The 23,695-nt window shown below is 50.6% G+C and overlaps 2 protein-coding genes across 4 annotated transcripts; one reads left to right on the top strand and one right to left on the bottom strand.

Moving 5' to 3' along the window:
- Nucleotides 1-8,252: 8,252 nt before the first annotated feature.
- On the top strand, nt 8,253-9,701 carry Eva1b (eva-1 homolog B). 2 transcript variants are annotated; one of them, XM_028790156.1, is made up of 3 exons: nt 8,253-8,478; nt 8,778-8,873; nt 9,068-9,701. In XM_028790156.1, the coding sequence occupies exons 2-3, from the start codon at nt 8,807-8,809 to the stop codon at nt 9,493-9,495; spliced, it is 495 nt and encodes a 164-aa protein (XP_028645989.1). In that variant the 5' UTR covers nt 8,253-8,478; nt 8,778-8,806; the 3' UTR covers nt 9,496-9,701. The 2 variants fall into 2 exon arrangements, with proteins under 2 accessions (XP_028645989.1, XP_028645988.1); XM_028790155.1 differs by having other exon boundaries at nt 8,370-8,478; nt 8,711-8,873.
- Nucleotides 9,702-10,369: 668 nt separating this feature from the next.
- On the bottom strand, nt 10,370-23,649 carry Sh3d21 (SH3 domain containing 21). Of its 2 annotated transcripts, XM_028790183.1 has the most exons (16): nt 23,620-23,649; nt 23,360-23,517; nt 23,199-23,259; nt 22,852-22,970; nt 22,616-22,706; nt 22,410-22,465; nt 22,104-22,149; nt 21,864-21,964; nt 21,678-21,764; nt 20,698-20,740; nt 12,104-12,197; nt 11,963-12,015; nt 11,781-11,875; nt 10,774-11,630; nt 10,638-10,695; nt 10,370-10,560 (listed from the first exon to the last, which is right to left on the bottom strand). In XM_028790183.1, the coding sequence occupies exons 1-16, from the start codon at nt 23,621-23,623 to the stop codon at nt 10,489-10,491; spliced, it is 1,995 nt and encodes a 664-aa protein (XP_028646016.1). In that variant the 5' UTR covers nt 23,624-23,649; the 3' UTR covers nt 10,370-10,488. The 2 variants fall into 2 exon arrangements, with proteins under 2 accessions (XP_028646016.1, XP_028646015.1); XM_028790182.1 differs by lacking the exons at nt 22,616-22,706; nt 23,199-23,259; nt 23,360-23,517; nt 23,620-23,649 and having other exon boundaries at nt 22,852-23,057.
- Between the last annotated feature and the right edge of the window lie 46 nt (nt 23,650-23,695).

The raw sequence follows: 23,695 nt of genomic DNA, 5'->3' as shown, positions 1-23,695 counted from the left end.
AGTTGAGAGCACTTAATGCTCTTCCAGAGGACCTGAGTTTGATTCCCAGCATCCACATGAGGTGCTCATGGCTGCAGAGGAAGGAATACCCTCTTAGTCTAGCCTTCGCAAGTAATTTCCACACATAGCAAACAGGTACAGACATAAATTTGCTTTTCAAAAATAACACAGGGCTGGAGAGATGGCTTAGCAGTTAAGAGCACTTGTTCTTGCTGAGGACCGAAGTTCGATTCCCAGCACCCACATGGTGACTTACAGTTGTCTAAACTCCAGTTCCAGAGGGATCAGACCCACCCACTCCCTTCTTCTGATCTTCAGACACCAGTCAGGCACATGGTGCACAGACATGAAGGCAAATACGCATAAATAATAAGCCTCAGGTATAGGCTTGCTTGCTATAGTTTGTTTTTGTTTTTTATGAATGTGAGTACACTGTCACTGTCTTCAGACACACCAGAAGAGGGCATTGGATCCCCTTATAGATGGTAGCGAGCCACCAGTGCTTTTAAAAGCTGAGCCAGCCCCAGCCATAGTGGGTTTTGTTAGGGTTTTGCTACTATTAAAATAAGACCATGACCGCCGGGCGGTGGTGGCACACGCCTTTAATCCCAGCACTTGGGAGGCAGAGGCAGGCGGATTTCTGAGTTCGAGGCCAGCCTGGTCTACAGAGTGAGTTCCAGGACAGCCAGGGCTACACAGAGAAACCCTGTCTCGAAAAACCAAACCAAAAAAAAAAAAAAAAGACCATGACCAAAAGCAACTTGGGGAGAAAAGGGTCTATGTTACCCATCATCAAGGGAAGTCAAGACGGGAAGGAACCTGGAGACAGAAGCTGAAGCATAGCCACAGGAAAAATGCTGCTTACTGGCTGACTTCTCCTGGCTTGCTCAGATTGCTTTCTTATACACCCCAGGGCTACATGCCTACTAGTGTTGGGACCTTCCACATCAATCATCAATCAAAAACAAAATGCCCCACTGGCTTGCCTACAAACCAATCTGATGGAGACATTTTCTCAGTTGAGGTTCTTCAGATGACTCCAACTTCTGTCAAGTTAACAACAACAAAAAACTAATCAGTACAACTGGCCCCTTGTCAACTTGACGCACAAAGACGTCACAAACCATAACCTTTCTTGTTTATCTCCAAGATCTCAAGTTAATATAATGAAAAACATAGTCTAAATCTGTTGGTTTTTTTTGTTTTTTTCAAAAATCTGTGTATGTAGCTCTGATCTCCTGGGATGCACTACGTAGACTAATCTAGCCTTGAACCCACAAAGATCTGCCTGCCTCTGCTTCCCATGTGCAGAGATGAAAGGCATGGACACCCATGCCTCGCTGTTGTTTTTGAGACAGTCTCACTATGGAGCCCTAGGTGGCCTGGAACACACAGAGACTCATCTGTTCTGCCTCCTGTGTGCTGGGTCTAAAGACACAAGCCACCACACCTAAGCCAACTGTACAGTGGTTTTTGTTTTTAAGTCCCACAGTCTTTAATACAATTTTCAAGATTTTTAAAGCTCTTTAAAATGTCCATTTCTTTTTTTTTAATGTCCTAAGTCTCTGTGAACTGTGGGCTCTTGTAAAATCAAAAATAAATACTTTCTTATTCCAAGAGAGATGAACTAGGGCATAGTTATAGTCAAATAAACAGAAACCAAACACCAAAAGTTCAGTGATTACCACCTGAGATCCACTCAGGATCCTCTAGGCTTCGAAGGGCACTGGCAGCTCCATTCTCCAGCAGAATACACAGCTTGTCCGATAGGCTCAGACCAGCTTCAATCCACACCATCTGATATCTTTGGTAAGTGTCCCATGATCCTGGCATCTCCAATATGCTAGGGGTCTCCTCAGGCTGCATCTTCACCCCCTCCTGGATTCTATTCAGGGATTATGATCCTGCCACATGGTGCCAAGCCTCTCTATGACCCCCTCCAATTCTGGGGTTTTCACGATAACTGAGGCTGAATGTTTACCAATGGCCTCACCTGGCCTCTCCCAGGCCAAGACTCAAGATACTTTCTGTGACTTCTTCATGCCTTTAAAACAATACCACCTGAGAGACTCTTACACAGTACCAAGTTCAGCTGCCATCGTGAAGTACAGCCTTGGGTTCCTCTAGACCACAGTCAGGTGTGTTGATCCTGAGGCGACCTTCCCAGCAGATTTTGCCTCAGTGATGCCAATTTCCTTTTACTCACAGCTGTTTCCCCAGCTCTGACTGACCAGCGTCAACTGTCTCAGTAAAGCAAAGGTTTTACTTTGGTGTTTCTGATCTCTTGTTAACCATGGCTGATTCTTCAGCTCCAGCTGACCGGAAACCACAGATTCCTAGCTCAAAACAGCACACGAACAGCCCCAATATTAGGGACTCTCAAACCTCCCTCTGGAACATCACAAGCCATGCCTCTGTTGTCTGCACTGCGTTCAGTACTACCTTCCGAGTTCCTAACCCTGAGCGCTCAACAGCGTTTCCAGTTCAGAATTCCAAAACCCTTCACAATTATAACAAAACTCTTCCCTTTATTACGTAGGCAGTCTGTCACAGCAATGCCCTGCTATCCTGGCATTGCTATCCAGTTTCTGTCTGTCTTTGCTTTCCATTGCTGTGATAAAGACCATGACCAAAAGGCAAAATGGGCGCTGGGACCCACGGGGTGGGTTATTTGGCTTACACATTCTGTTCATAGTCTGCCCTGAAGGAAATGCAGGACAGGAATGTGGAGGCAGAAATTGAAGCAAGGCTCTGGAGGAACGCTGCTTACTGCCTCGCTTCCCCTGGCACCCTCAGATTGCTTTGCAGCCCACAGTGGGTTGGGCCTTTTCACATAAATCAATTAAGAAAATGTCCCATGAGGTTGCCTACTGGCCAGTCTGATGGGGGATTTTTCCAGTTGATGTTTTTCTCTTCTCAGATGCCCCCAGCTTGTATGAGAGCTACAGAAAACTAACCTGCAAGTGATACACACCTACATGCATTCTCATGTGGGTGAGGCAGGAGGATTGCCACAAGTTTAAGGCTAGTGTGATTTACACAAAAACCTGTGCCAGTCTGGGTCACACAGTGAGAGATACTGTCTCAAAAATAGGACAGGGCCAGTGAGATGGCTTTGCTGCCCAAAGCACATGAAAGAAAGGGAGGGTCATTCCCACTGAAGCCTGACCTTCACATTGCATGTGTGCATGCACACACACCAACATGTACTTTAAATAACAGAAACAGCAGACCTGGTGGAGCAGGTTTGAAGTCCCTGCTATCTAGGATGCCAAGGCAGGAGGATCTCAAGTTCAAGGCTAAGCCTGGGCGACCTAGTGAAAGTGTCTCAAAATAAAAGGAAAGGGTGGAAAGGGTAGGGCTGGAGAGATGGCTCAGAGGCTAAGTGCACTGACTGCTCTTCCAGAGGTCCTGAGTTCAATTCCCAGCAGCCACTAGCTCATAACCAGCTATAATGAGATCTGGTGCCCTCTTCTGGCAGGCAGACATACATGCAGGCAGAAGGGTGGCCTGCAGCTATCCTCAGTTGTGGAATGCTTGCCTAATATGAGATGCCCTGGGTTCAATCTCCAATACTGAAATAATCACAGAATTCAAATGTGCACCCCCTTTCCTGATGGCTTCGGTCCCTGTCTTAGTTAGGGTTTCCATTGCTGTGAACGGACACCCTGACCAAGGCAATTCTTATAAAGGACAACATTTAATTAGGGTTAGCTTACAGGTTCAGAGGTTTAGTTCAAGCCGGGCAGTGGTGGCACACGCCTTTAATCCCAGCACTTGGGAGGCAGAGGCAGGAGGATTTCTGAGTTCGAGGACAGCCTGGTCTACAGAGTGAGTTCGAGGACAGCCAGGGCTACACAGAGAAACCCTGTCTCGAAAAAAACAAAAACAAAAAACCAGAGGTTTAGTCCATCATCACCATGGTGAGAAGCAGGGAAGAAGGCACGCTTCGAGTTCTACATCTTCATCAGAAGGAAGCCAGGAGCAGACTCTTGTCTTCCAGACAGCTAGGACTTAATGAAGGGCAGAAGCCTCTACTTACCCTCACCCACTGCAGCCTCCTGACCCTCAGCAGGCCACACGTGGCACTCTGACACTCTTCCTGTTAGTTATGCCCCTCCTCAAAGCCTTCACTCCATGGCCACTGCTCTTCTGGAACTCCTCCTGGCTCCTGCTCACCAACCACCCACATGTTCAGTTACTGACTGTCTTTCTCCCATTCAAATGTCAAGACCCATAACTGTTGGTCAGATCCTCTCTTTGTTGTGTTGACTGGGAGTCAGAGGTGTTGTTTGGCCCAGTTGGAGGGTGCCATTAGCACTTAAGAGAGTAGGGGCCAGGGACCCCAGACAACCCATAAGCAGGCAGATGCTACATCATACACAACAAAAATTAGGATTTATCAGAGTCCGGAATCTAACTCCATTTCATACACAAAGTGAAGGCACTTGAGTCTACATGGTGCACGGTGAATTTTCTGAGAATTTTTGTTTTGTTTTTTGAGACAGGCCTTTTCTCTGTATAACGATCCTCACTATTCTGGAACTCCCTTTGTAGACCAGATTGGCATCAAACTCACAGAGATCCACCTGCTTCTGCCTCCTAAGAGCTGGGATGGTGTGCCACCAAGCCCAGCTGTTTTCTGGGACTGTTCACTGCTATGTTAAGTGCTGGGAACTTGTACTTTATGTTGTTCTGAGCTTAGCCAATCACAACACACATCACCCTCACTGCAATATTCTAGCATCGGTCACACATGTGACGCTCACCTTTCGAGCAAAGGACCACTGGACAAATACATGCCATTTCTATATCATAGGACAAAATGACACATTTTACTTAGATGTGAAAGTTGGTACTAGTTCATTTCCAGAGCATGAACAGCGAGTGTAGTAAGACATACCAAGAAAGGCAGCTGAGTGGTTTCCATGACAAACTCCTCTGTGGGACTCTGTCTCTATACAAGTTCAAATCCGGGCCCTACTACTTGTACCTATGTGAGCCTACAAGCAACATACCCAAGCCTTGTCCACCTCTGTCAAATGGGAGCCACGTTACAGACTACACAGGGAATGCCATGAACGGAGGGCAGTTCATATCTATTACAATCACACTTCCCCGAGCAAATTTTACCTGGGATTCCTTTCTTAGCCAGTGGACTGGTGCTGGGGTCATGGAGACACTGAAAGACTTGATAAGCCAGAGGAGGCCCTGAGTGAGTCCCCTTTTCCCTACTGGCTAAGCCAGGGCCCTGAGGCCTCTTCCAGTCTGGATCTCTCAAACCCAACACTCCCCATAGCCCCCACCCCCTTCTGTGACCTGCCAAGACCTGCCTTTCCTGTTTCCTTTCTGGGCCTTTCCAAGTCGACCAATCCCTGATCTCACAGATATCACAGAGAGGAGGGCAGATGGGCCAGCCAAAGGACTAGTGGCCGGGCAAGTAGAGGAGCCCTGGTCAAACAAGCAGAGACCTGCAAGTGGATGGGCAGATTGATGGACGAGATTCCAGCCACCAGCGAGAAATACGAGACCAGACAGAATTATGGCTGACAGGGGCAGGCAGCTGGCCACTGTGGACAGACATCTCAGCTGAAGGCTTTAGGTACCTTCCCCAGTACTCTGAAGAGCTCTCTGCTTCTGAGTCATCAGGGCCACAAAGGTACTTCTCATGCTTAACCACAAGCACCCGGCTGAAGAAGGTAGCACTCCATTAAGGCACATCCGTCTGCAGGGTCCACTGACATCTCAGTACTCCCTTTGTTTCAGCCTCTGTTTCCCCAAGGATGAGTTACATCTAATCCAGATGTGGACACAGACATCTGTTAGGCACAGTGGTGCAGACTGCTTTTCGGAAACCCATCTCAGACCTCACACCATATTCATGTGGACCATCACAGAGAACAGGTGTGTGCCACACAAAGGTAGTCTGATTACGTACGGCTGTACAAGCTAAGCTGCAGCACACACCAATCTTTAAGTGGTTGGCAGGCCACGTTTGTCAACACATTCCAAGGACTGGCTATTCTGTATGTGTCCAAGTCACTAGTTGTTGTGTATGTACCAGTCACACATGACTTGGGGAAACGGGGCTGGGCCAATGTCATCCGCAGGCATCACTGACAATATTGAAATATTGACCCTGCATGGGTATTGACTCTGATCCTATCTTTACCTCTCCACCTGCTATAACCCAAAGGGTCACATCCTTGCTCCTGCCTGGTTTTCCTCCCAGCTTGCTGGTCTGCTGTTGAGAATTCCTCTTCCAGGAGACGTCCCACTGTCAGTGTTCAGGGCAGCTGAGGCTTTAGACAGACTCTCTTCTCCCTGTTCTCTGGAACTGGGTGACCTACCAGTTTCCAGGATGCATCTTGTCTTTCCTGCCTGGAAATGGTAGGCTGGGGCTCCACCGGCCTCTCTCTAACGTCCACACCCAGGTATCTAGTGGATATTATGAACCTGAAATCTCACGTATCTAAAAATCTAACTCGTATTCCCTGTCCTCTCACCTGGGGTGGGGGCAGGCGCTACCCCCAAAGACTTCCCCCAGTTGCACAGGCCTAAGATCAAGGCTAAATTCATCCTCACTCAAAACCACCTCTACAACAGAAACTCCCTTCAGGCGACCAGTGCTGCCGCCCTCCTCCTCCTCTTCTTCCTTCTCCACCACAGACCACTACTTTCCTGACTATCTGCAACACTGTCTCCTGCTCTCTCTGCTTCCGTTCTTACCCTGCTGTGGCCACGACTATCTTGAGCCACTTCAGGAGTCTTTCCAGCGTGTGGAGTGGGTAATGACATTCTCTTACTTAAGCCTCCTGGGGTTTATCAATTCACTTCCAATCAAATCCAAGCTCCTTAGTGATCTGCAAAATCTGTGTGGTCTCCAACCAATTACTTTCCCCTCGAACGTCTCAAGCTAGCTCTGGTCTCTGCAAACCAGAAACTCCACTCATGCCACTACCCCTTGATCCTGCCTTAGACGCGCTCCGCTCCCGGAACCTTGGCATGGCTGCCCCCTCCTTAGGACTCAGCTCTTACCTGGGGTGTCCCTGGGAGAGCTACCCAAGATGTTCCCCATCACACTGATCCCTCCCACCACCTTCATGGCACCTCACAGACCCTTGAAGATGCCTGCCTCCTGAGGGCTTGTAACCTCTGACCTCTGCAATTCCATTTTTAGAAGGGCCAGGCATCCACTGGCTGGGGGCTGTACTCAGCCAACACTAAAATGCTGAAGCAGCATTACATACAAACAGGTAAGTACACATGGGCCAACACATGCTCACAAAGCAGACTCAACAGTCACAAATATACCCAGGATTGAGCCAGTCTGGTCCTTTCTCCCATCTCCTCTTGACCCCTACTTGAACCCAGGTTGGCTTGGGGGAGTCAGGGTCTGCAGCTTGAACAGGGAAGGGGTTAATGGCCTTCAGGCTTCAGGCAGCGCCTACAGCTATGCTTGCAATTTCCTCTCGCCATTCTTTTCCCTCCTCCTTCCCAAGATTCCCGCCAAGAAGGCCTCCCCCTCACTCCAGCTCCAGCGTAGGGAGGGGAAGGGGGTTGGCCAGGAGACCAGGCAGAAAGAAGAGGCCAGCTGCAGATCCCCCCCATCCCCCCAGTGCGCTTCTGTCCAAGCCTTGAGCCCAGGTGACGCACACGTGTGACTCTGGGCAGGTCCAGCGGGCAAAGCAGCTAGGATGTTCTCTAGGGCAGAGGCTCCCTCTGGGGTCTGCAATATGCTGGGACCTGGCTCACCGCCGAGTCCAACAATCATTAACCTTGCGTGACCACAGCAGCTGGACACACTCAGCCAGGGCACTGGGAGGAGGGGCTGAAGAGCTCCTTTCTCCGAAGAAAACCAGTAAGGACGCAGGGGTGCCGGCTGCCTCCACTGGGTCTAGGAAGGGCTGGAGGGATGAACGGGTTTGGACACGCCCCTTTATGGGAAGAGCCAGGCACAGGAAAATAGTTCGGAGCCTGCGCGCTAGAGACAGAGAGTTGTGGGTTCAAATCCTGACCCTGTGGCAAAGCTCTTCGAGGTCTACTTCATTTGCAAATTGGAGATTTAATAGTAGCCACATTCCATGGTTGGCAGGCTTAAATGAAGGAACCTCTTCAGGGAGAGTGAGGGGAGGTAACCTCCCGCCAGGAGCCCCAGGCCTTAGGGATGTTTAGTAACAAATCATGTTGATGTTAGTACTGGCGGGGGCGGCCCCTGTGAGCGGCCTCCCCAGCGGCTTCCTGTAGGGGAGCAGGGGCCGCCCCCTCTCCCCTTCCTCCAGGCGCTCTTCCTCCCGCCTCTCCGCCCCGCCCCGTCCCTCCTCTTTCCTCGGAGGAAACTTTCCGCCGGCTGCTCCGTCGCGGTGTCCGGCCGCACCACTGTGCGAACCCGGTAAGGCGGACGGGGCGGCTGACCCGGGTGTATGCGGTCACCGCGGAGACGCCACTGCCGGGGCCAGGGCTACGGGACGCTGACGGGTGAGCGAGCCGGGCCGAGGCCCCGCGGGTGGAGGGGTACAGCAGGGAGGTGGAAAGGGAACCCGAGGCACCGCCTCGCCCTTCCGTGCTCGGGCCTCGCCTGGGGACCGCACGAGGGGGCGGAGCGTGTGCGGTCTCTCCCCCGCTCCCGGGGATGGAGGAGCGTCTGCGGGACAACAAGAACTAGCAGAGTCCAGATCTGGGATCCAGTGAGACGAACCGCTCCCCGCAGGGTGGAGGAGCTACGCGAGGAGCGAGCGCCTTGAGCTCTGGAGGACCTGACTTGGGTGACCTCACAGGCTGACAGGCGAGGTGCGCCCCAGCAGCAATGGATGCCCCAAGAAGAGACATGGAGCTACTCAGCAACAGCCTGGCAGCCTATGCGCACATCCGAGGTGAGGGCCAGACCTGGGGACACGGAGGCCGTCCATCATTACCCAGGCAGCCCTCCACTCCCTGATGCTCACCCTCAGTCCTTGCTGCCTTTCCGTTCCTTGCCCCAAGCCTAGCTATAGACCCTTGATCTCTCCCAGATGGGACGACTCCAGCCTGTCAGGGCCCCCTGTGACCTCCGCTCCCTGCTCCCTAGCTAACCCCGAGAGCTTCGGCCTCTACTTCGTGCTTGGAGTCTGCTTCGGCCTGCTGCTGACCCTATGCCTGCTGGTCATCAGCATCTCTTGCGCGCCTCGCTCGCGGCCCCGGACCCCTGCTCCGCGCCGGGACCCTCGTAACAGCACCCTAGAGCCGGAAGACGAGGACGACGACGAGGATGAGGACACCATGACGAGGCTGGGTCCCGATGACACGCTGCAGGGCCAGGAGCTGTCCACAGAACCCGACGGTCCCCTTAACGTCAATGTCTTCACGTCAGCAGAGGAGCTAGAGCGGGCACAGCGGCTGGAGGAGCGTGAACGAATCTTGAGGGAGATCTGGCGCACTGGACAGCCAGACCTGCTGGGCAGCGGCACACTGGGACCCGGAGCCTCGGCCACGCTGGGACGAATGCACTATTACTGACACCCGACCCCGCAGCGTGAGCCAGAATACTGGATATGGGACTGCCTCAGGGCCTTCAAACTGACTCTGCCCCAACTCTCTTGGTGCTATTGGGCGTTGGATCGCCGCCTGCTAAGCACTCTACATAGGGCAGGTGTGGGTGGGAAAAGAATGCCAGCTCCCACCTTCTCCTGATAATAATGACCAATGAAAGGTAGTCTCAGCGACTCAGTCTCTCACTGGTTACTACTGCTTTCAGCAGGCCCCCAGGCTCCAGCCGGGCAGGGGAGTAACTCATTCCTTTTGCACCGGGTTGTATCCCCTCTGGGGGTCCACTCAGTGCAGGCTTGTGCTCACTTCACAGATCAAAGAAACATACCGAGACGCGCCTCTCGCACACAGGGCGGGTATTATGAGCATTCCTCACAAATAGGGTCCAAATGTCACCTGCCCTATGACCTGCCCTGGGGTGTCATCATTGGAATCACAGGGAGGCCTAAGGCTCCAACCTTGATGCAAATTCTAGACTTAATGACTGAGCGGATGCTTCTAGGCCAAAAATGATTCCAAGTGAGTGGAGACTGGAGTCCCTTTTGGGCAGAGGCTAATTGGGAGGAGCTGGGCCCAGAGAAGGCTGGCTCCACCCCTTTAGCACACAGCTGGGTTCCTGAATCCAGCCCAGAGTTCAGGCCCCTCCACCCTGCCTCTAGCATAGGGCTGGCGTCTGAAGGAGACTACCCCTGCCCCCAACCATCCGGTGGATAAAAATAGCCTTGCACAGGCCTTGAGAATGGTAATGGGAGCCACATGTTGGCCAGATGTGCCCAAGAGAGACCGCCAGGAATGCAGAAGGCGGTGTGCTGGCTGGCCCCACCCCACAAGGACCAGGCTGGTCTGAGAGTTCAGCGTTTTTTACTTCCATGGAGTTTCTCAAAGTTGTGTGCAAGGACCGGGGTGGCCCAAGCAGGATAGATGTCTCTCCAGGTTGGGTTGAGGTTCGGCCTGAACCTGCTCTCATTTCGTCTGTGTTTCCGTCTGTGTCTGTGCGTGTTTGAAGGATTTCTGGTTCCTCTGCATCATCTGAACCTAGTTGGGAGAGGGTTATCGTGGACCAGAGCCACCAACTACTTCCCTCCTCCCTCCTGTGTCCCCATTCCACCCACCTCCGGCGACTGGAGCTTCTCAGTCTTCATCTCCTCCCAGACGTCCCCCATCTTCTGTCTGTGTATACGGGGTTCAGGTGAACCGCTGGACCCTTCCCTCCTCCCGCCCCACCACAACGCATTACTGCCCACTTACTCCAGCTTCAACTCCAGAAGCTCCAGCCTGCTCCTTAGCGACCCCACCTCCTCCTTTAACGACTCTAACACATCCATGCTGTAGTTCTGGCTTTTGAGAGAGGTTAGTGGGGCCAAGGGATGAAGTGTGGGAGCTTCTTCAGGGTCTGGAATCTGCTTGATAGTATGTGGCACTTGGGGAGTGGGGATTGACTCTTTAGGAGGAGGCACCTGCTTTTGGGGACCCACCTCTTCAGAAGGCAGCTTTTTGGGGGGTGCCTTGTGTAGGGTTGTCTCATCTTTGGCTAGTGGCTCCTCTAAAACATTGGCCTCCTCCACACCAGACAGATCCTCAGCCTTGGACTGCGCTGGGGAGCTGTTCACCTGTTTCACGTGACAGCAGGACCTCTCTGAGGAGTTAGGCTGTGGGGAGTACTCTCCTGGTACCTGGATGTCATTTGAGGATGCAGGAGACTCAGACCTCTGTGTGGTTTCTTCCTGAGAGAAGTGCTGGCATTGAGTGTTGTCTCTTGAAGGCTCCTCTTTAAAAATCATGTGCTCTGGGGTCAAGATCTTTACTAATGCAGGGGCACTGTCCTCATGAGGGGCCATCTTCAGGTCACAGGCATCATCCTTAGCTGCCTCATCCCCAGAAAGGGTGCTCTCTGGAGTGGCAGCCTTGTCCAGAGTGGTATTCTCTGGAGTGGGAATTCTGTCAGAATCCGGGGCTTTCTCTGGAACAGGGTTCTTTGGAGTGGAGACTTTGTCAGGAGCCGGGATCTTCTCTTGGTCAAGGGCTTTATCTGGAAGCCGAGTCTTCTCTGGAGTGGGGGTTTTATTCCTGGAGGGACCCTTTCCTGGGCTTTTCTGTTCATCCTCCTGTGGTAATGGTGAGATGTGGTCTCAGTTGGAAGCTAGGTACCTTAGAGGAGCTTCCATGTTTCCTTGGGATCTTTCACCCTTCCATGACCCCCCTGTGGGAACCGTCTCCTCCCAGTAATGTCCTCTCCCACGTGTCTGGCCCCTCACCTGACTGGATGCAGAATGCTGTTGGGAAGCCTGGGTTCTGGATCCCCTTCTCCCAGGCTGCCTGGGCCCCCCAGTGAGGCAGCTGCCATTGAAGCCTATGAGAGTAGGGCTTCAGGGACCATGTTCATCTCTATCCCTCAACACAGCCACCCTGTCTTCCACTGTAGGAAGGACACCCTTACCAGAGTTTCGGGAGGGGCGTTTCTGGCTGTCTCCAGTGGGTGTTGAAGGTATCCTGGAACACAGGAGCGACATGTGAGGCGGGCAGGAGGAGCGTCTCCTCTGCACCTCCTCCAGCCTCACGCCCTCCCCATCCTCCTTACTTGGCCCTGCCAGGTGCAGAGGTCGTTGCTGTCGGCTTCTTTACAGTGGGTAGAGATGATTTAGGCATCAGTTTCTTTGTTTCCTTAATAGGAGCTGGGAAAAGAAAGATGAGTAGTGTCTATCTGCCTGGGTCTGTGGCTGTGTGTGTCCTGTGCTGTGCACAGAAGACTCAACAGGTGATGCATTCTACCTGACTTTGGGAGATCACCCTTAGGGAACTGTGGAGCACCCCATCCGAACACAGCAGGCAGCAGGAGGGGCTGTGTGTGTGGAAGAGAGCACTCTCTGCTGACAGCTTTGATTCAATGTTTGAAGACCCGTTCCCAGCTTGGTACCCATAAAGAGTTCTATGGTTCAGTCCTTATTTCTTTATGGACCACCAACAGTCACCCCCCCCCCCACATCTGCAACATAGCTTTTTGCCCCCAAGACGGTATCTCACATTGTAGCTCTGCTGTCCTGGAACTCACTCTGTAGACCAGGGTGGCCTCAAAATACACAGAGATCCACCTGCCTCTGTCTCCTGAGTGCTGGGAATAGAGAGGTGCAGCACTACACCCAGCCTTAATGTCCCCCTTTCTGATCTCACTTCAGCCTCTGTTGCTGTCTCACGCCTTTTAAATGATCTCCCCCAGTCTTAAGTTTAATCACTATAAACGAAGGATGCCCAGCCTCCGCCACTGTCACCACTGCGACCTCAGTCCAGCCTCCGCCACTGTCACTGAGGCCTCAGGCATGTCCAGCTGCCCCTTCGCCTGTCATTTCAAAGTATGACTAGATGACAGAGAGTCTCAAAAACAAAAACCAAGCTCCTCCTGGAGAGCCACCAGCACCTACAGCTTGGCATCCAGATGCAGGTGTCAGCCTCCCAGCCCCAGGCCCTGAGCCTTCTTCCCCAGTTCTATTGTTCTCATGTCCAACTTTACAGGCAGAAGACCAGGAAGAACTTCAACTCATTTTTTTCAATCTTTACATTGTACTTCTAAAAAATTCAGCAAGAGAGCTAGGTAGATGGCGCAGGGGCTAGGGGTACCACTTACAATTCTAGAGGACCTGGGTTCAATTCTCAGCACCCCCATGGCAGCTAACCACAGTGGGTTAGCCACTGAGCTCCATGTACTACTCTTGCAGAGGACTCAAGTTCAGTTTCCAGCACCCATGAGGGGAGGAGCATCTCATAACCAACAAACTCTAGCTCCAGGGTGATCCAAAGCCTCTGGGTACCAGTGTCACACAAAATACACCAAGAAAATGTGCGTGTGTGCACACATGCATATGTGTATAGGAGTGGTTGGTTTTTAGCTTCCCACTCCCCCACACAAGGTCTCTCTACGTTGCCCTGGCTGTCCTATAACTCATTTTGTAGATGAGGCTGGCAAAGTCACAGAGATCCATCTCCCTGTGCTTCCCAAGTGCTGGGATTAAAGGTGTGTGTACCACACTCACATACATACATACATACATACATACATACATACACGTGTGTGTATATATGTATACATATATATGTATATATACACACATACATACATACATGCATACACACACACACATGCTCTGAAACAGGGTCTCATTATAGTTACCAGGTTGGGCTCAGGTGACCTTCCTGGTCCCTACATAGGCTGTGAATACAGGTGTAGCCACCACAGCCAACAACGGTAGTTTTTTTTTCCTTTTTAAAACAGGGTTTCTTTGTAGTCCTGGCTATCCTGGAACTCACTCTGTAGACCAGGCTGGCCTCGAACTCACAAAGGATCCACCTGCCTCTGCCTCCTGAGTGCTGGGATCAAAAGCATGCATTACCACAAGTTCTCTCTGTGTAGACCAGGCTGGTCTCAACTCTGAGATCCACCTGCTTCTGCCTCCTGAATGCTGGGATTAAAAAAAGTGTACACTACCACTCAGCAATTTTTAATTTTAAAGTAATGTACTAAATATCCATGTGTATGCTGATGAGCATACATGGGAATTTATTTGCCTAGGTGTATAGGGCAGAGGACAACTTGGGGAAGTCCTTTCTCTCCTGCCATGTGAGTACCAGAAATCAGAGTCAAGGTCGTCAAGCTTGGTAAGCCACTTTATCAGCCTTATAGTATACAATCTTTTTTTTTTTTTTTAAATTTATTTATTTTATGTATATGGATACACTATAGCTGTCTTCAGACACACCAGAAGAGGGCATCAGATCTCCTTACAGATGGTTGTGAGCCATCATGTGGTTGCTGGGAATTGAACTCAGGTCTTCTGGAAGAGCAGTCAGTGCTCTTAACCGCTGAGCCATCTCTCCAGCCCCCTATAGTATACAATCTTAAATGAGGTAATCTGGATGCCATGGCGCATGCCAGTAATCCCAGTCCCTGGAGGTAGAGGTTGTTAGAATGTTGGGAGTTCAAGGCCAGCCTGAGTATGTTGTAACACCTTGTTTCAAAATAAGTATTCAAAAAATCCCAAACAAAATGGTCATAGCAGGCCACATAAAGGTGACAATGATACTGGAGAGAACTCTGAAGACAGCCACACACACAGTGGTGTTCACCTCAGCAGACAAAGTCATTCCAATACGTGCTCACACACTGACATAAGTCCTTTGACAGCATGCTCTAGTAAGTCCAGGCTTTGATTGCTAGCTTCGTCTCTTGCTAATGGTGTAAGAACCTGGGCAGGTGAACCCTGCACCATGGTGTCCTCGTCTCCGAGACATGGAAACACTATGTGCCTTGTAGAACTATGTTGAGGCCTGAGTGACTCAATACTTATATGCCCAGCTTCCTGGCACGCACAACTCAATAGAGTTAACCCTGAATTCTGCTGTGTATTTGGCTAAAGGCTCTGTACAGCCCGCCCACTAGACAACAATTCATATACTCCTTAGGATTGTTTCCCAACACTATGGGATTTAAAAGAGGCTAGGAGAGGCTCTGGAGACACGGCTCAGGAGTTAAGAGCACTGGGTGCTCTTCCAGAGGATCTGGGTTTGATTCCTAGTACCCACACAACAACCCGCACTGTCTGTAATTCCACTTCTAAGGGATCCAACACCCTCTTCTGGGCTCACGTACATACCAGACACAAACATGGTACAAAGATATACATGCAAAGAAAACATCTGTACACATAAAATAATTTAAGCAATTAAAAAAGAGGCAGTAGACATGCACAAATAGAGTTGGGTCCACACCTTTAATCCCAGCACTGGGGAGGCAGAGGCAGGGGGATCTCTGAGGCCGAGGCCAGCCTGGTCTACAAAGCGAGTTCCAGGACAGCCAGAGCTGTATTGAGACCCTGTCATGAAAAATAAAAAAGTCCACAAATAGAGAACAGAGGCCAGAAAGTGACATCCTGCTTTCGTTTCTGTCCCTGTGACACATGCCTTGATAAAGAACACAAACCCGGGTGGGGTTGGGGGGAGGGCTTGTTCAGTTTCCCACTCCAAGTTACAGTTTATTACTGCAAGGAAGTTAAAGCAGGAAATGTCAAATCCGCAGACCAGAGCAGAGAGAAAATAAACACACAGATCCTTCCCTTGCTGTGACGCCAGCTCTGTATTCTTATGCTGGTCTGGGCTCCCTTGCTGAGGAACAGCGTCACCCATAATGCACTGGGTCTTTCTATGTCAATTAACAATCAAGACCCAGCACAAGTGGGTAAGTCTGCTCTGGCTCCTTGAGCTTGGAGTGATGTCGAGCAGGGTCCCAGGCTCTGCTCCCTGAGCTTAACAGGCTGGAAGCTCAGTCACCCTGTGTCACCTTTCCTTGGGATAGCCAGGTGGCTGGGAGGGTAGGGAGGGCTTTGGGGAGTGGGGGAGGAGTTAGTGTCCTCTGGCTGCTGGCAGAAACGAAATTAAATCCTACTGGAAGTCTTTCTTTCCTAGGGCCTACAAGGCACCCACAGCTAAGATCAAGTCATAAGCTCATAAAGGAAGAAAACACACATAAAGGCAGCTCACCATGAGCAGAGTCAGCAGGCCAGCTCAACACTCACATTGAGATCACCAGGTAAAGGATGTACAAGCAACAAAGGGGTTGTCAGGAAGAGTCATCTAAGCAAAGCAAACAAAAAAACCTGACTACAGAAGATAGCATTCGGAAGGGAGAGGCAGGCGGATTTCTGAGTTCGAGAGTTCGAGGCTAGCCTGGTCTACAGAGTGAGTTCCAGGACAGCCAGGGCTACACAGAAAAAAACCTGTCTTGAAAAAACCAAAGAAGAAGGAGGAGGAGGAGGAGGAGGAGGAGGAGGAGGAGGAGGAGGAAGAGGAGAAGAAGAAGACAGCATTCCTGGAAAGATACACAGTGCAAGCCCACGACCTGCATGTGTATAGACAGATTTACACATACACGTTAAACAGCAGACTAAACACAACTAGAAACTAGAGAGAAAATTACTGAATGAGAAGTCAGGGAGCAAGAAGGCTGGTGGGGATGGAGGGGAGGTTAGGGAGGGGACGGCAGACAAGACAATCCAACCAGTGTTCTCAGTGAAGTAGTGCCTAAGTCCTCTCCTGGAAAGACAGCTAAGAGGAAAAGACAAGATGAACATATCTGTGTTTCAGACACCATCCAGGGCATCGGCAATTGGAGAAGAGTCTGTGCTTGATAATGTTCCTCCCTCTGGGTTCATCCCTTCCCCTGGCTTGGTCCACAGAATGGATAAGCAGTGCAGGGTTGGGGTGGAGTGTGGGTTTGGCAGTCATGAGAAACAGCAACTTCACAGCAGTGAAGGCAGCTCGCTTATGTGACGCCCCAAACACAACCAAGCCAAGAGTAGATAAATGGTACACTTCACTGAAACACAAACATCAAAGGACAACTTTAACAAAGGATGCCTGGGGGCTGGAGAGATGGCTCAGCAGTTACGAGCACTAGCAGCAGCTGCTCTGCCAGAGGTCAAAGCTTCAATTCCCAGCATCTACATAGTGGCTCATAAGCACCTGTAACTCCAGTTCCAGGGGATCTGATGCCCTCTTGTGGCCTCCAGAGGCACTGCATACATGTGCTGCATAGACTTACAGGCAGACACAATACATACATTTAAAAAAAAAAAAAAGGAAGCCAGGTGGTGAACATGCCACATGCCTTTAATCCTAGCACGCTGGGAGGAAGAGGCCAGCCTGATCTACAGAGCAGGACAGTTACAGGACAGCCAGGGCTTCACAGTGAGATCTCGTCTCAGAAAAAGAATGGCAATGAAATGAAGACATTTCACTGGATAGGAAAAAGGTTTACAAGATGATAGATCTATTTATCACCATCACCACCACCACCACATCATCATCATCATCACCATCACCATCTTTGGTGTACTGGGGGTTGAAGCTAAGGCCTGCCTCATGATTGCTAGGCAAGGGCTCTATCACATGGCTATAGCTCCAACTAGCCTCTCATCTGGAATATAAAAAACTCCTGTAACTCAGTAGTAAAGAACTCAGCCCAACTGGAGAGTGTCCACAGAGCCAGTAAACACATACAAAGCTTCCTGACAACCTAAGCTTCAAATGACCACAAAGCAAAACCACAAGATGCCCTCCTATCTGCCTGGACGGTTCTAATAAAGCCATTAACAAGTACAGGGGTGATTGTGCAGAACCTAAGGTCTTCATGCACTGCTGCGGGCAAGCAGGAAGACCATGAGTTCAAGGCTAGCCTGGCCAATGTAAGTGAGACCCTGTTTCAGAGATTCAAAGACTAGGGCTGTAGCTCTGTCAGAGCACTTGCTGGGTATGTGCAAAGATCCTCAGCCAGGTGGTAATGGCACACACCTTTAATCCCAGCCCTTGGGAGGCAGTGATTAGATCTCTGTGAGTTCAAGGCCGTCCTGGTCTACAAATTGAGTTCCAGGACAGCCAGGTCTACATAAAGAAATCCTGTCTCCAGAGGGAAAAAAAAGTTGAACATTCCTATTGCTTCTCTGTTTTCTGGCTACAGTCAGGTTCAACACTGAACATGCAGGGCTGTAGAGCATGATGGTTCAAAGCACTGGCTGTTCTTCCGCAGGACCAAGTACAGTTTCTGGCACCCACACAGTGGCTTACAACCATCTGTAACTCCAGTAGCAGGGGATCTGCTGCCCCCATGTCCTCTGTGGACACTGCATGCATGTGGCACACACACAGACATATATTTAGTGTAAACAAAAGTAAGTATTGAGTCATGTTTTCAAATACTAGATATGGTCATTTAGGATAATTGTCCCAACTTATAAAATCTTATCTTATTAATTTTTTTCTATCCAAGAATTGTATTTTACTCGACGTACTTTGGTTTTAACAACAGCTTTGTATTGCTAATATTTGAAACAAATATACAAAGTTTATTATATGTGGAAGGAAAGAATATCAAGTAGATAGTCTGTTCAGATTTATTCCTTGGATACAGACTTTGACATCTTTTACAAAGCTTCTAGGTGCTTGTTCTTTATCCTGGAGTCTGATATAACAAACATCCAACTAACTGCAGTGGCCTTATCAGGTTCTACAGAGCTCTAGTGCGTGGTCCAGCCAGTTGTACAGTTACATAACTCAAGTTCCGTATTGATGTAAAAAGCACATAATGTTCTTGGAGAGGACCTAGGTTTGGGTCCCAGCACCCACATGATGTCTTAAGCTATCTGTAACTCCAGTTCCAGTGGATCCAATACCCTTTTTGGCCACCAAAGTGACCAGGTACACATATGGTTCACAGACATACATGAGGTAAAACATTCATACACATAAAATAAAAATAGATAAACCTACCAAAAAGTTTTCCTCATGTAACTTTATCTCTTAATGTTCCCCACAAAGGTGAACAGCTATTATCTCCTGTGTTCTAGATCTTTGCCAACTGTTAAGTTTTACCATGACCCCTTGGATAAACCCTCTTCTGAGGCAATCTAACTGCTGCTCACCCTTCTGTCACCCTTGAACCAGTAACGAAGGGCGACTCCCAAACTCCTATATGCTATTTGGGTGACCTCTAAAAGGGGACTGGACATTGTTTTGGGCCTAGAACTGAAACAGCTGGACAGCCTTGTAGGCATCAGTTAACAGATCAACATCTCTGCAAAGAGCCTCTGAGGGTGTTCCGCTCAGCTTCAGCTCCCTGGCTGCTGCATTGACATCTGTGCCCTCCCTCCTCCCACAAGGATGCTGCGTCCATACCAGCAAACCCTAACTGGTATAAGATGGAACCCAGAGGAAGGGACCAGGAAAAATTCAACCACAAGCCTCCTTCTGTGTGTGGGCTTCTGATCTCCTGCCCTCCCCTTGACTTACTCTTTCCTCGTTATTTTCATCCTTACTTTCACCCTATGCCCAAACAAGATGTTCTAAGTGAGCTCTCCAAAGAGCTCCATCTGTCCCCAATACAGCTACAAAATAAATAAATAAATAAAAAAAAATACAGCATCTGAAAAAGCTGTGCAGAGACTCTGGCCAAAGGGAACCTTCACCCCTTTCACCTCAGGCCAGATACAGTTCTTGCCATTTTTCTCCTGTTCCCTTCCCCTGATGCTCTGAAGCTCCTTTCTACTTGTGAGGGCTCATCTGGGTGAAGCAGTCCTGGCAATGGGACCAGTCCCTGTCACTCTGAATCCATTCCATACCCACTTTTATCTCTGAGACTCTGTCTCTCCCACCTCAACTCCTCCCTTCCTCAAAGTTCCCAGAAAATCTCTCAGTTCCACTCTGTAACCAAATGGTCTGCTTCTGGCTCTCTAAGAACCATTTTCCAAGTCTCTTCAGAAATACAGGATGGCAACTGCCCGATTCATCAAAGCAGACAATCAGGTTAAGATTCTCCTGCTGCTACAAGACCAGAGGACACCCCTCTTACTAGTGGACCCAGACTACCTCCTCTGACAAAGACCCTTGCTGTGGATAAACATGGCCCTGGGGGCTGGAGAAATGGCTCACTGGTTGAGCACTGGCTACTCTTCCAGAGGATCTGGGTTCAATTCCTAGCAATGCCAGCTCACAATTGTCTGTAAACCCTGTTCCAGGGGACCCAACACCCTTACACAGACATACATACAGTCAAAACCACCAATGCATATAAAACTAAAGATAAATTATATAAAAAAAACACTTGTGGTCCTGCATAATCTCTTTCTCTCCACTTTCCATCTTTCTGCAGATTAAATAATCTAACACCAGCAAGCAGCTTCCTCGCCTAGCCATCTCTTCACCCCAGAATTTATCTTTAGGGACTTCAAAGTTTATATCTAGAGCTGCAGTATTGCTCAGTGGTAGAGCACTTGCCTTCTTTGTACAAAGCTCTGGGTTTGATCCTTAACACCACTAACACCAACAGGCATACCCCAAGGGGCTCTGCAACAGTCACAATCCCAAGAGACATACAGCATGTGAACACCATCTGACTCACACAAGATACACACAGTTCTTACAAGGGCCTTGACTCTACCCTCTCCCAGGGGAGGAAGGTCTTATGGTGTACTGGACCAGTGGGGGACTACAAGTGTTTATGTTCAACTAGAAACAATGGATGGATCGCCCATAGATCAGCCCCTCCTCCCTATGCTCCCCGGGCACCCACCTGATTCCTGATGGATGGATCGCCCACAGACCAGCCCCTCCTCCCTATGCTCCCTGGGCACCCACCTGATTCCCGAGATATAATTTTCCGAGGGATCAGCTTCCTGATCTAGACAAAAAAGCAATATTATACTTCAAGGACAAATCTCAACAATTCTAAGTTCAATCTCATCTAGGGGTGACCCTCCAGCTGTGTCCAAGGAGTGAGTGTGTGTGTGCGTGTGTGCGTGTGTGTGTGTGTGTGTAACATCTGTACACTCATGTGTAAGCAGGAGGCTGATACGGGAAAATTTTCTTGATCCCTCTTCTAATTTTTTTTTTCTTTTTAGTTTTTCATGACATGGTTTCTCTGTGTAGCTCTGGCTGTTCTGGTACTCTCTGTAGACCAGGCTGGCCTTGAACTCAATAGATTCACCTGCCTCTGCCTCCCGAGTGCTGGGATCAAAGGCCACCATGCCCCACTTTCTGCCAATCTCCCAATCAAACAGAGCTCACTAATATGTTCTGTTTTGCCTCTCTACCTTCTTGAAACACAGAGGAGCTGCCACGCCCATATGCCTTTTCTATGGGGTTCTAGGGGCCTGTCTGAACAGCCACTTTAACCCTAAGCCATACCACCTCAGTGTATCCCTAGATGTTTTTAGAGTGTTTTGTGTCCTTTTATCTAGCGATCCAGCAAATCCACGATCCCCGAGTTTTCTTTTTCCTATTCTTCTGAGATGGGGGTTCTCTGTGTAACTTGGTTCTCCTGAACTTGCTGGCCTCACACTCAGGGACCCGCCTGTCTCTGTGTCCCGAATACTGGGACTAAAGTCGTGTACCACCATACACAGTTTCCTGATTTTTTTTTTTTTTTTCCGAGACAGGGTTTCTCTGTATAGCCCTGGCTGTCCTGGAACTCACTCTGTAGACCAGGCTGGCCTTGAACTCAGAAATCTACCTGCCTCTGCCTTCCAAGTGCTGGGATTAAGGGTGTGCGCCACCACTGCCTGATTTTTTAAAAATAGCCTTTCTTCTCTCCTCCCCACACTTGGCTCCATACTCACTGGGGGCGGTGGGATGACAAAATTGTCTGGAAAAACTCCTCTTCTGCCTTGGCATTCTCCTTCCCACCAGCCCTTATCCTCGGTTGTCTGGTTGGGAAACAAGCCAGTCAGGAGGTGAGCATCACTCGAGTTCTTCTTGCCTGGCTCCCACTTCTTACTCTTCTGTACTCCCTAACCCTCTCCTACCTTTCTCAGAACTTTCACCAGGTCCCCCTTCTGCAGCGCCAGCTCATCCGGGGCCTCGGGCTGGTAGTCAAATAGGACCCTGCAGGTCTCAGGGCAAGAGACTAAAAGAAGGTCATTCTACTGTGTAGCCCTTCCCTCAGCAGCAGTGACTCCCTCCAACAACCAAGCTGGTTCACCTCCCACAAGGCAGGGTGAGTGAGACCTGGTACTGTGGGAGGGCCTCTTTGGCACGATGCTCACCTGTCCGCAGGTAGTCTGGAGGGCTGTCATAGGTCAAGTTGCTCAGCTATTGGGGCAGAGAAAGGGAAGAATGAGATGAGTCTCAAGCCATTTTAAAGAATTCACTGAAAGCCGGGCGTTGGTGGCGCACGCCTTTAATCCCAGCACTTGGGAGGCAGAGGCAGGCGGATTTCTGAGTTCGAGGCCAGCCTGGTCTACAGAGTGAGTTCCAGGACAGCCAGGGCTATACAGAGAAACCTTGTCTCGAAAAACCAAAAAAAAAAAAAAAAAGAATTCACTGGCTGTGTCCGCCATGACCCAATTTACCTTAGGCGGCCTCTGTGAATTAGGGATGATTGAAGGCATGTCTGTATTTCCAAGGCCTGCAATGGAAGAATCGATGTTAGGGAGGTCCTAATTTAGCTAGGTCAAGGGAGAGGGCCAAAGGGGTCACTGGGATCAGGAGGGTCACTGGGAAGATCACTGAAGATTGCTGAGTCTGGTCCCAGGGGATCACAGGGTCACGGTCTCACTTGGGGGCCCACTGTCCAGCAATTCCACAAAGTTGGATGGGAAGGCTCCCAACTGCCCGTTCTTCTTTCCCAGCCACCAGCCGTCCTCAATCTGGGGAGGGGGAAGGATGCGGGAGCATCTGGTTCTGCCCAAGAGTAACTGAGGTGTCCATCCTTGGGTCTACCCAAGGACCACATCCTCCCCAGTCGCCTCCCTTCCTCCAGCATCTTCCCCAAGTCCCCTAGCACCCCCTCACCTCCTTTATCACTTCCAAAATCTCCCCAGTTTGAAGCTTCAGCTCGTCTGCCTGCTCTGGGCTGTAGTTGAAGTTCACTTTGCACCATCTTTGGGGGTCCCGAGAGTTGATAGGGTGACCTAGGCCAGACAAGCAGGGAAGCAACTCGAGCAGGGAGCCCCGTCTGCAGCACTGGGGAAGAGCTGGACCCCAGAATTCCCTTTAGTAGCTTCAGGCCCCGCCCTCGAGCGGAGCATTGTACTTCGAGCCAATCAGGGAGCTGCAAAATAGTCCAGGTGCCCCACCCACAGCCGTCACGCTCCACGCGGGCAGTGAGCCCCCACCGGCCGGCCCAGCGCCCGACTCACCGCGACGGCGCGGAAAGCGTGGTCTGGACTCGGTGACGCCCCACAGGGCCTCGGGAATCTCCTGGGAAAATCACATGGGGGCGGCACTCAGCACAAAGCCCGAGGCTGAGGCCAGGGCCGCTCCTGCTCCCGCGCCCGGCCTTACCCACTCCAGGCCTCACCTGCACCAGGCGCTTGGGGAAGAGACCACGGCGACCCCGCAGCTCCCCAAGCAGCCAGCCCCGAGCGGGCCCCGCGCACACCTGCTGGATCACGTCCCCCGGAGCCAGACTCAGCTCGTCCTCCGTCTGCGCACGGTATCTGGCCAGGACCAGGACCTCTGCGGGCGGAAGCGGGCTAAGTAAGGCTTGGGGGACGTCCCTGGACCTGCCCTTCGGAAAGTGGGGTACAGAAGAACCCACCCCAAACCCCACGCACATACCCATGACTTCTGGGGGCGCCCTGCACAGCCTGACAGTCGTCAGGCTGGGTATTGGGTGCTGCTCGGAGGGCGAGCA

Source organism: Grammomys surdaster, unplaced genomic scaffold (genome assembly GCF_004785775.1).
Source record: "Grammomys surdaster isolate TR1022 unplaced genomic scaffold, NIH_TR_1.0 125863, whole genome shotgun sequence".
NCBI lineage: Eukaryota > Metazoa > Chordata > Mammalia > Rodentia > Muridae > Grammomys > Grammomys surdaster.
The sequence above is the reverse complement of the archived record's forward strand: the minus strand, read 5'-3'. Positions and strand labels throughout refer to the sequence as shown.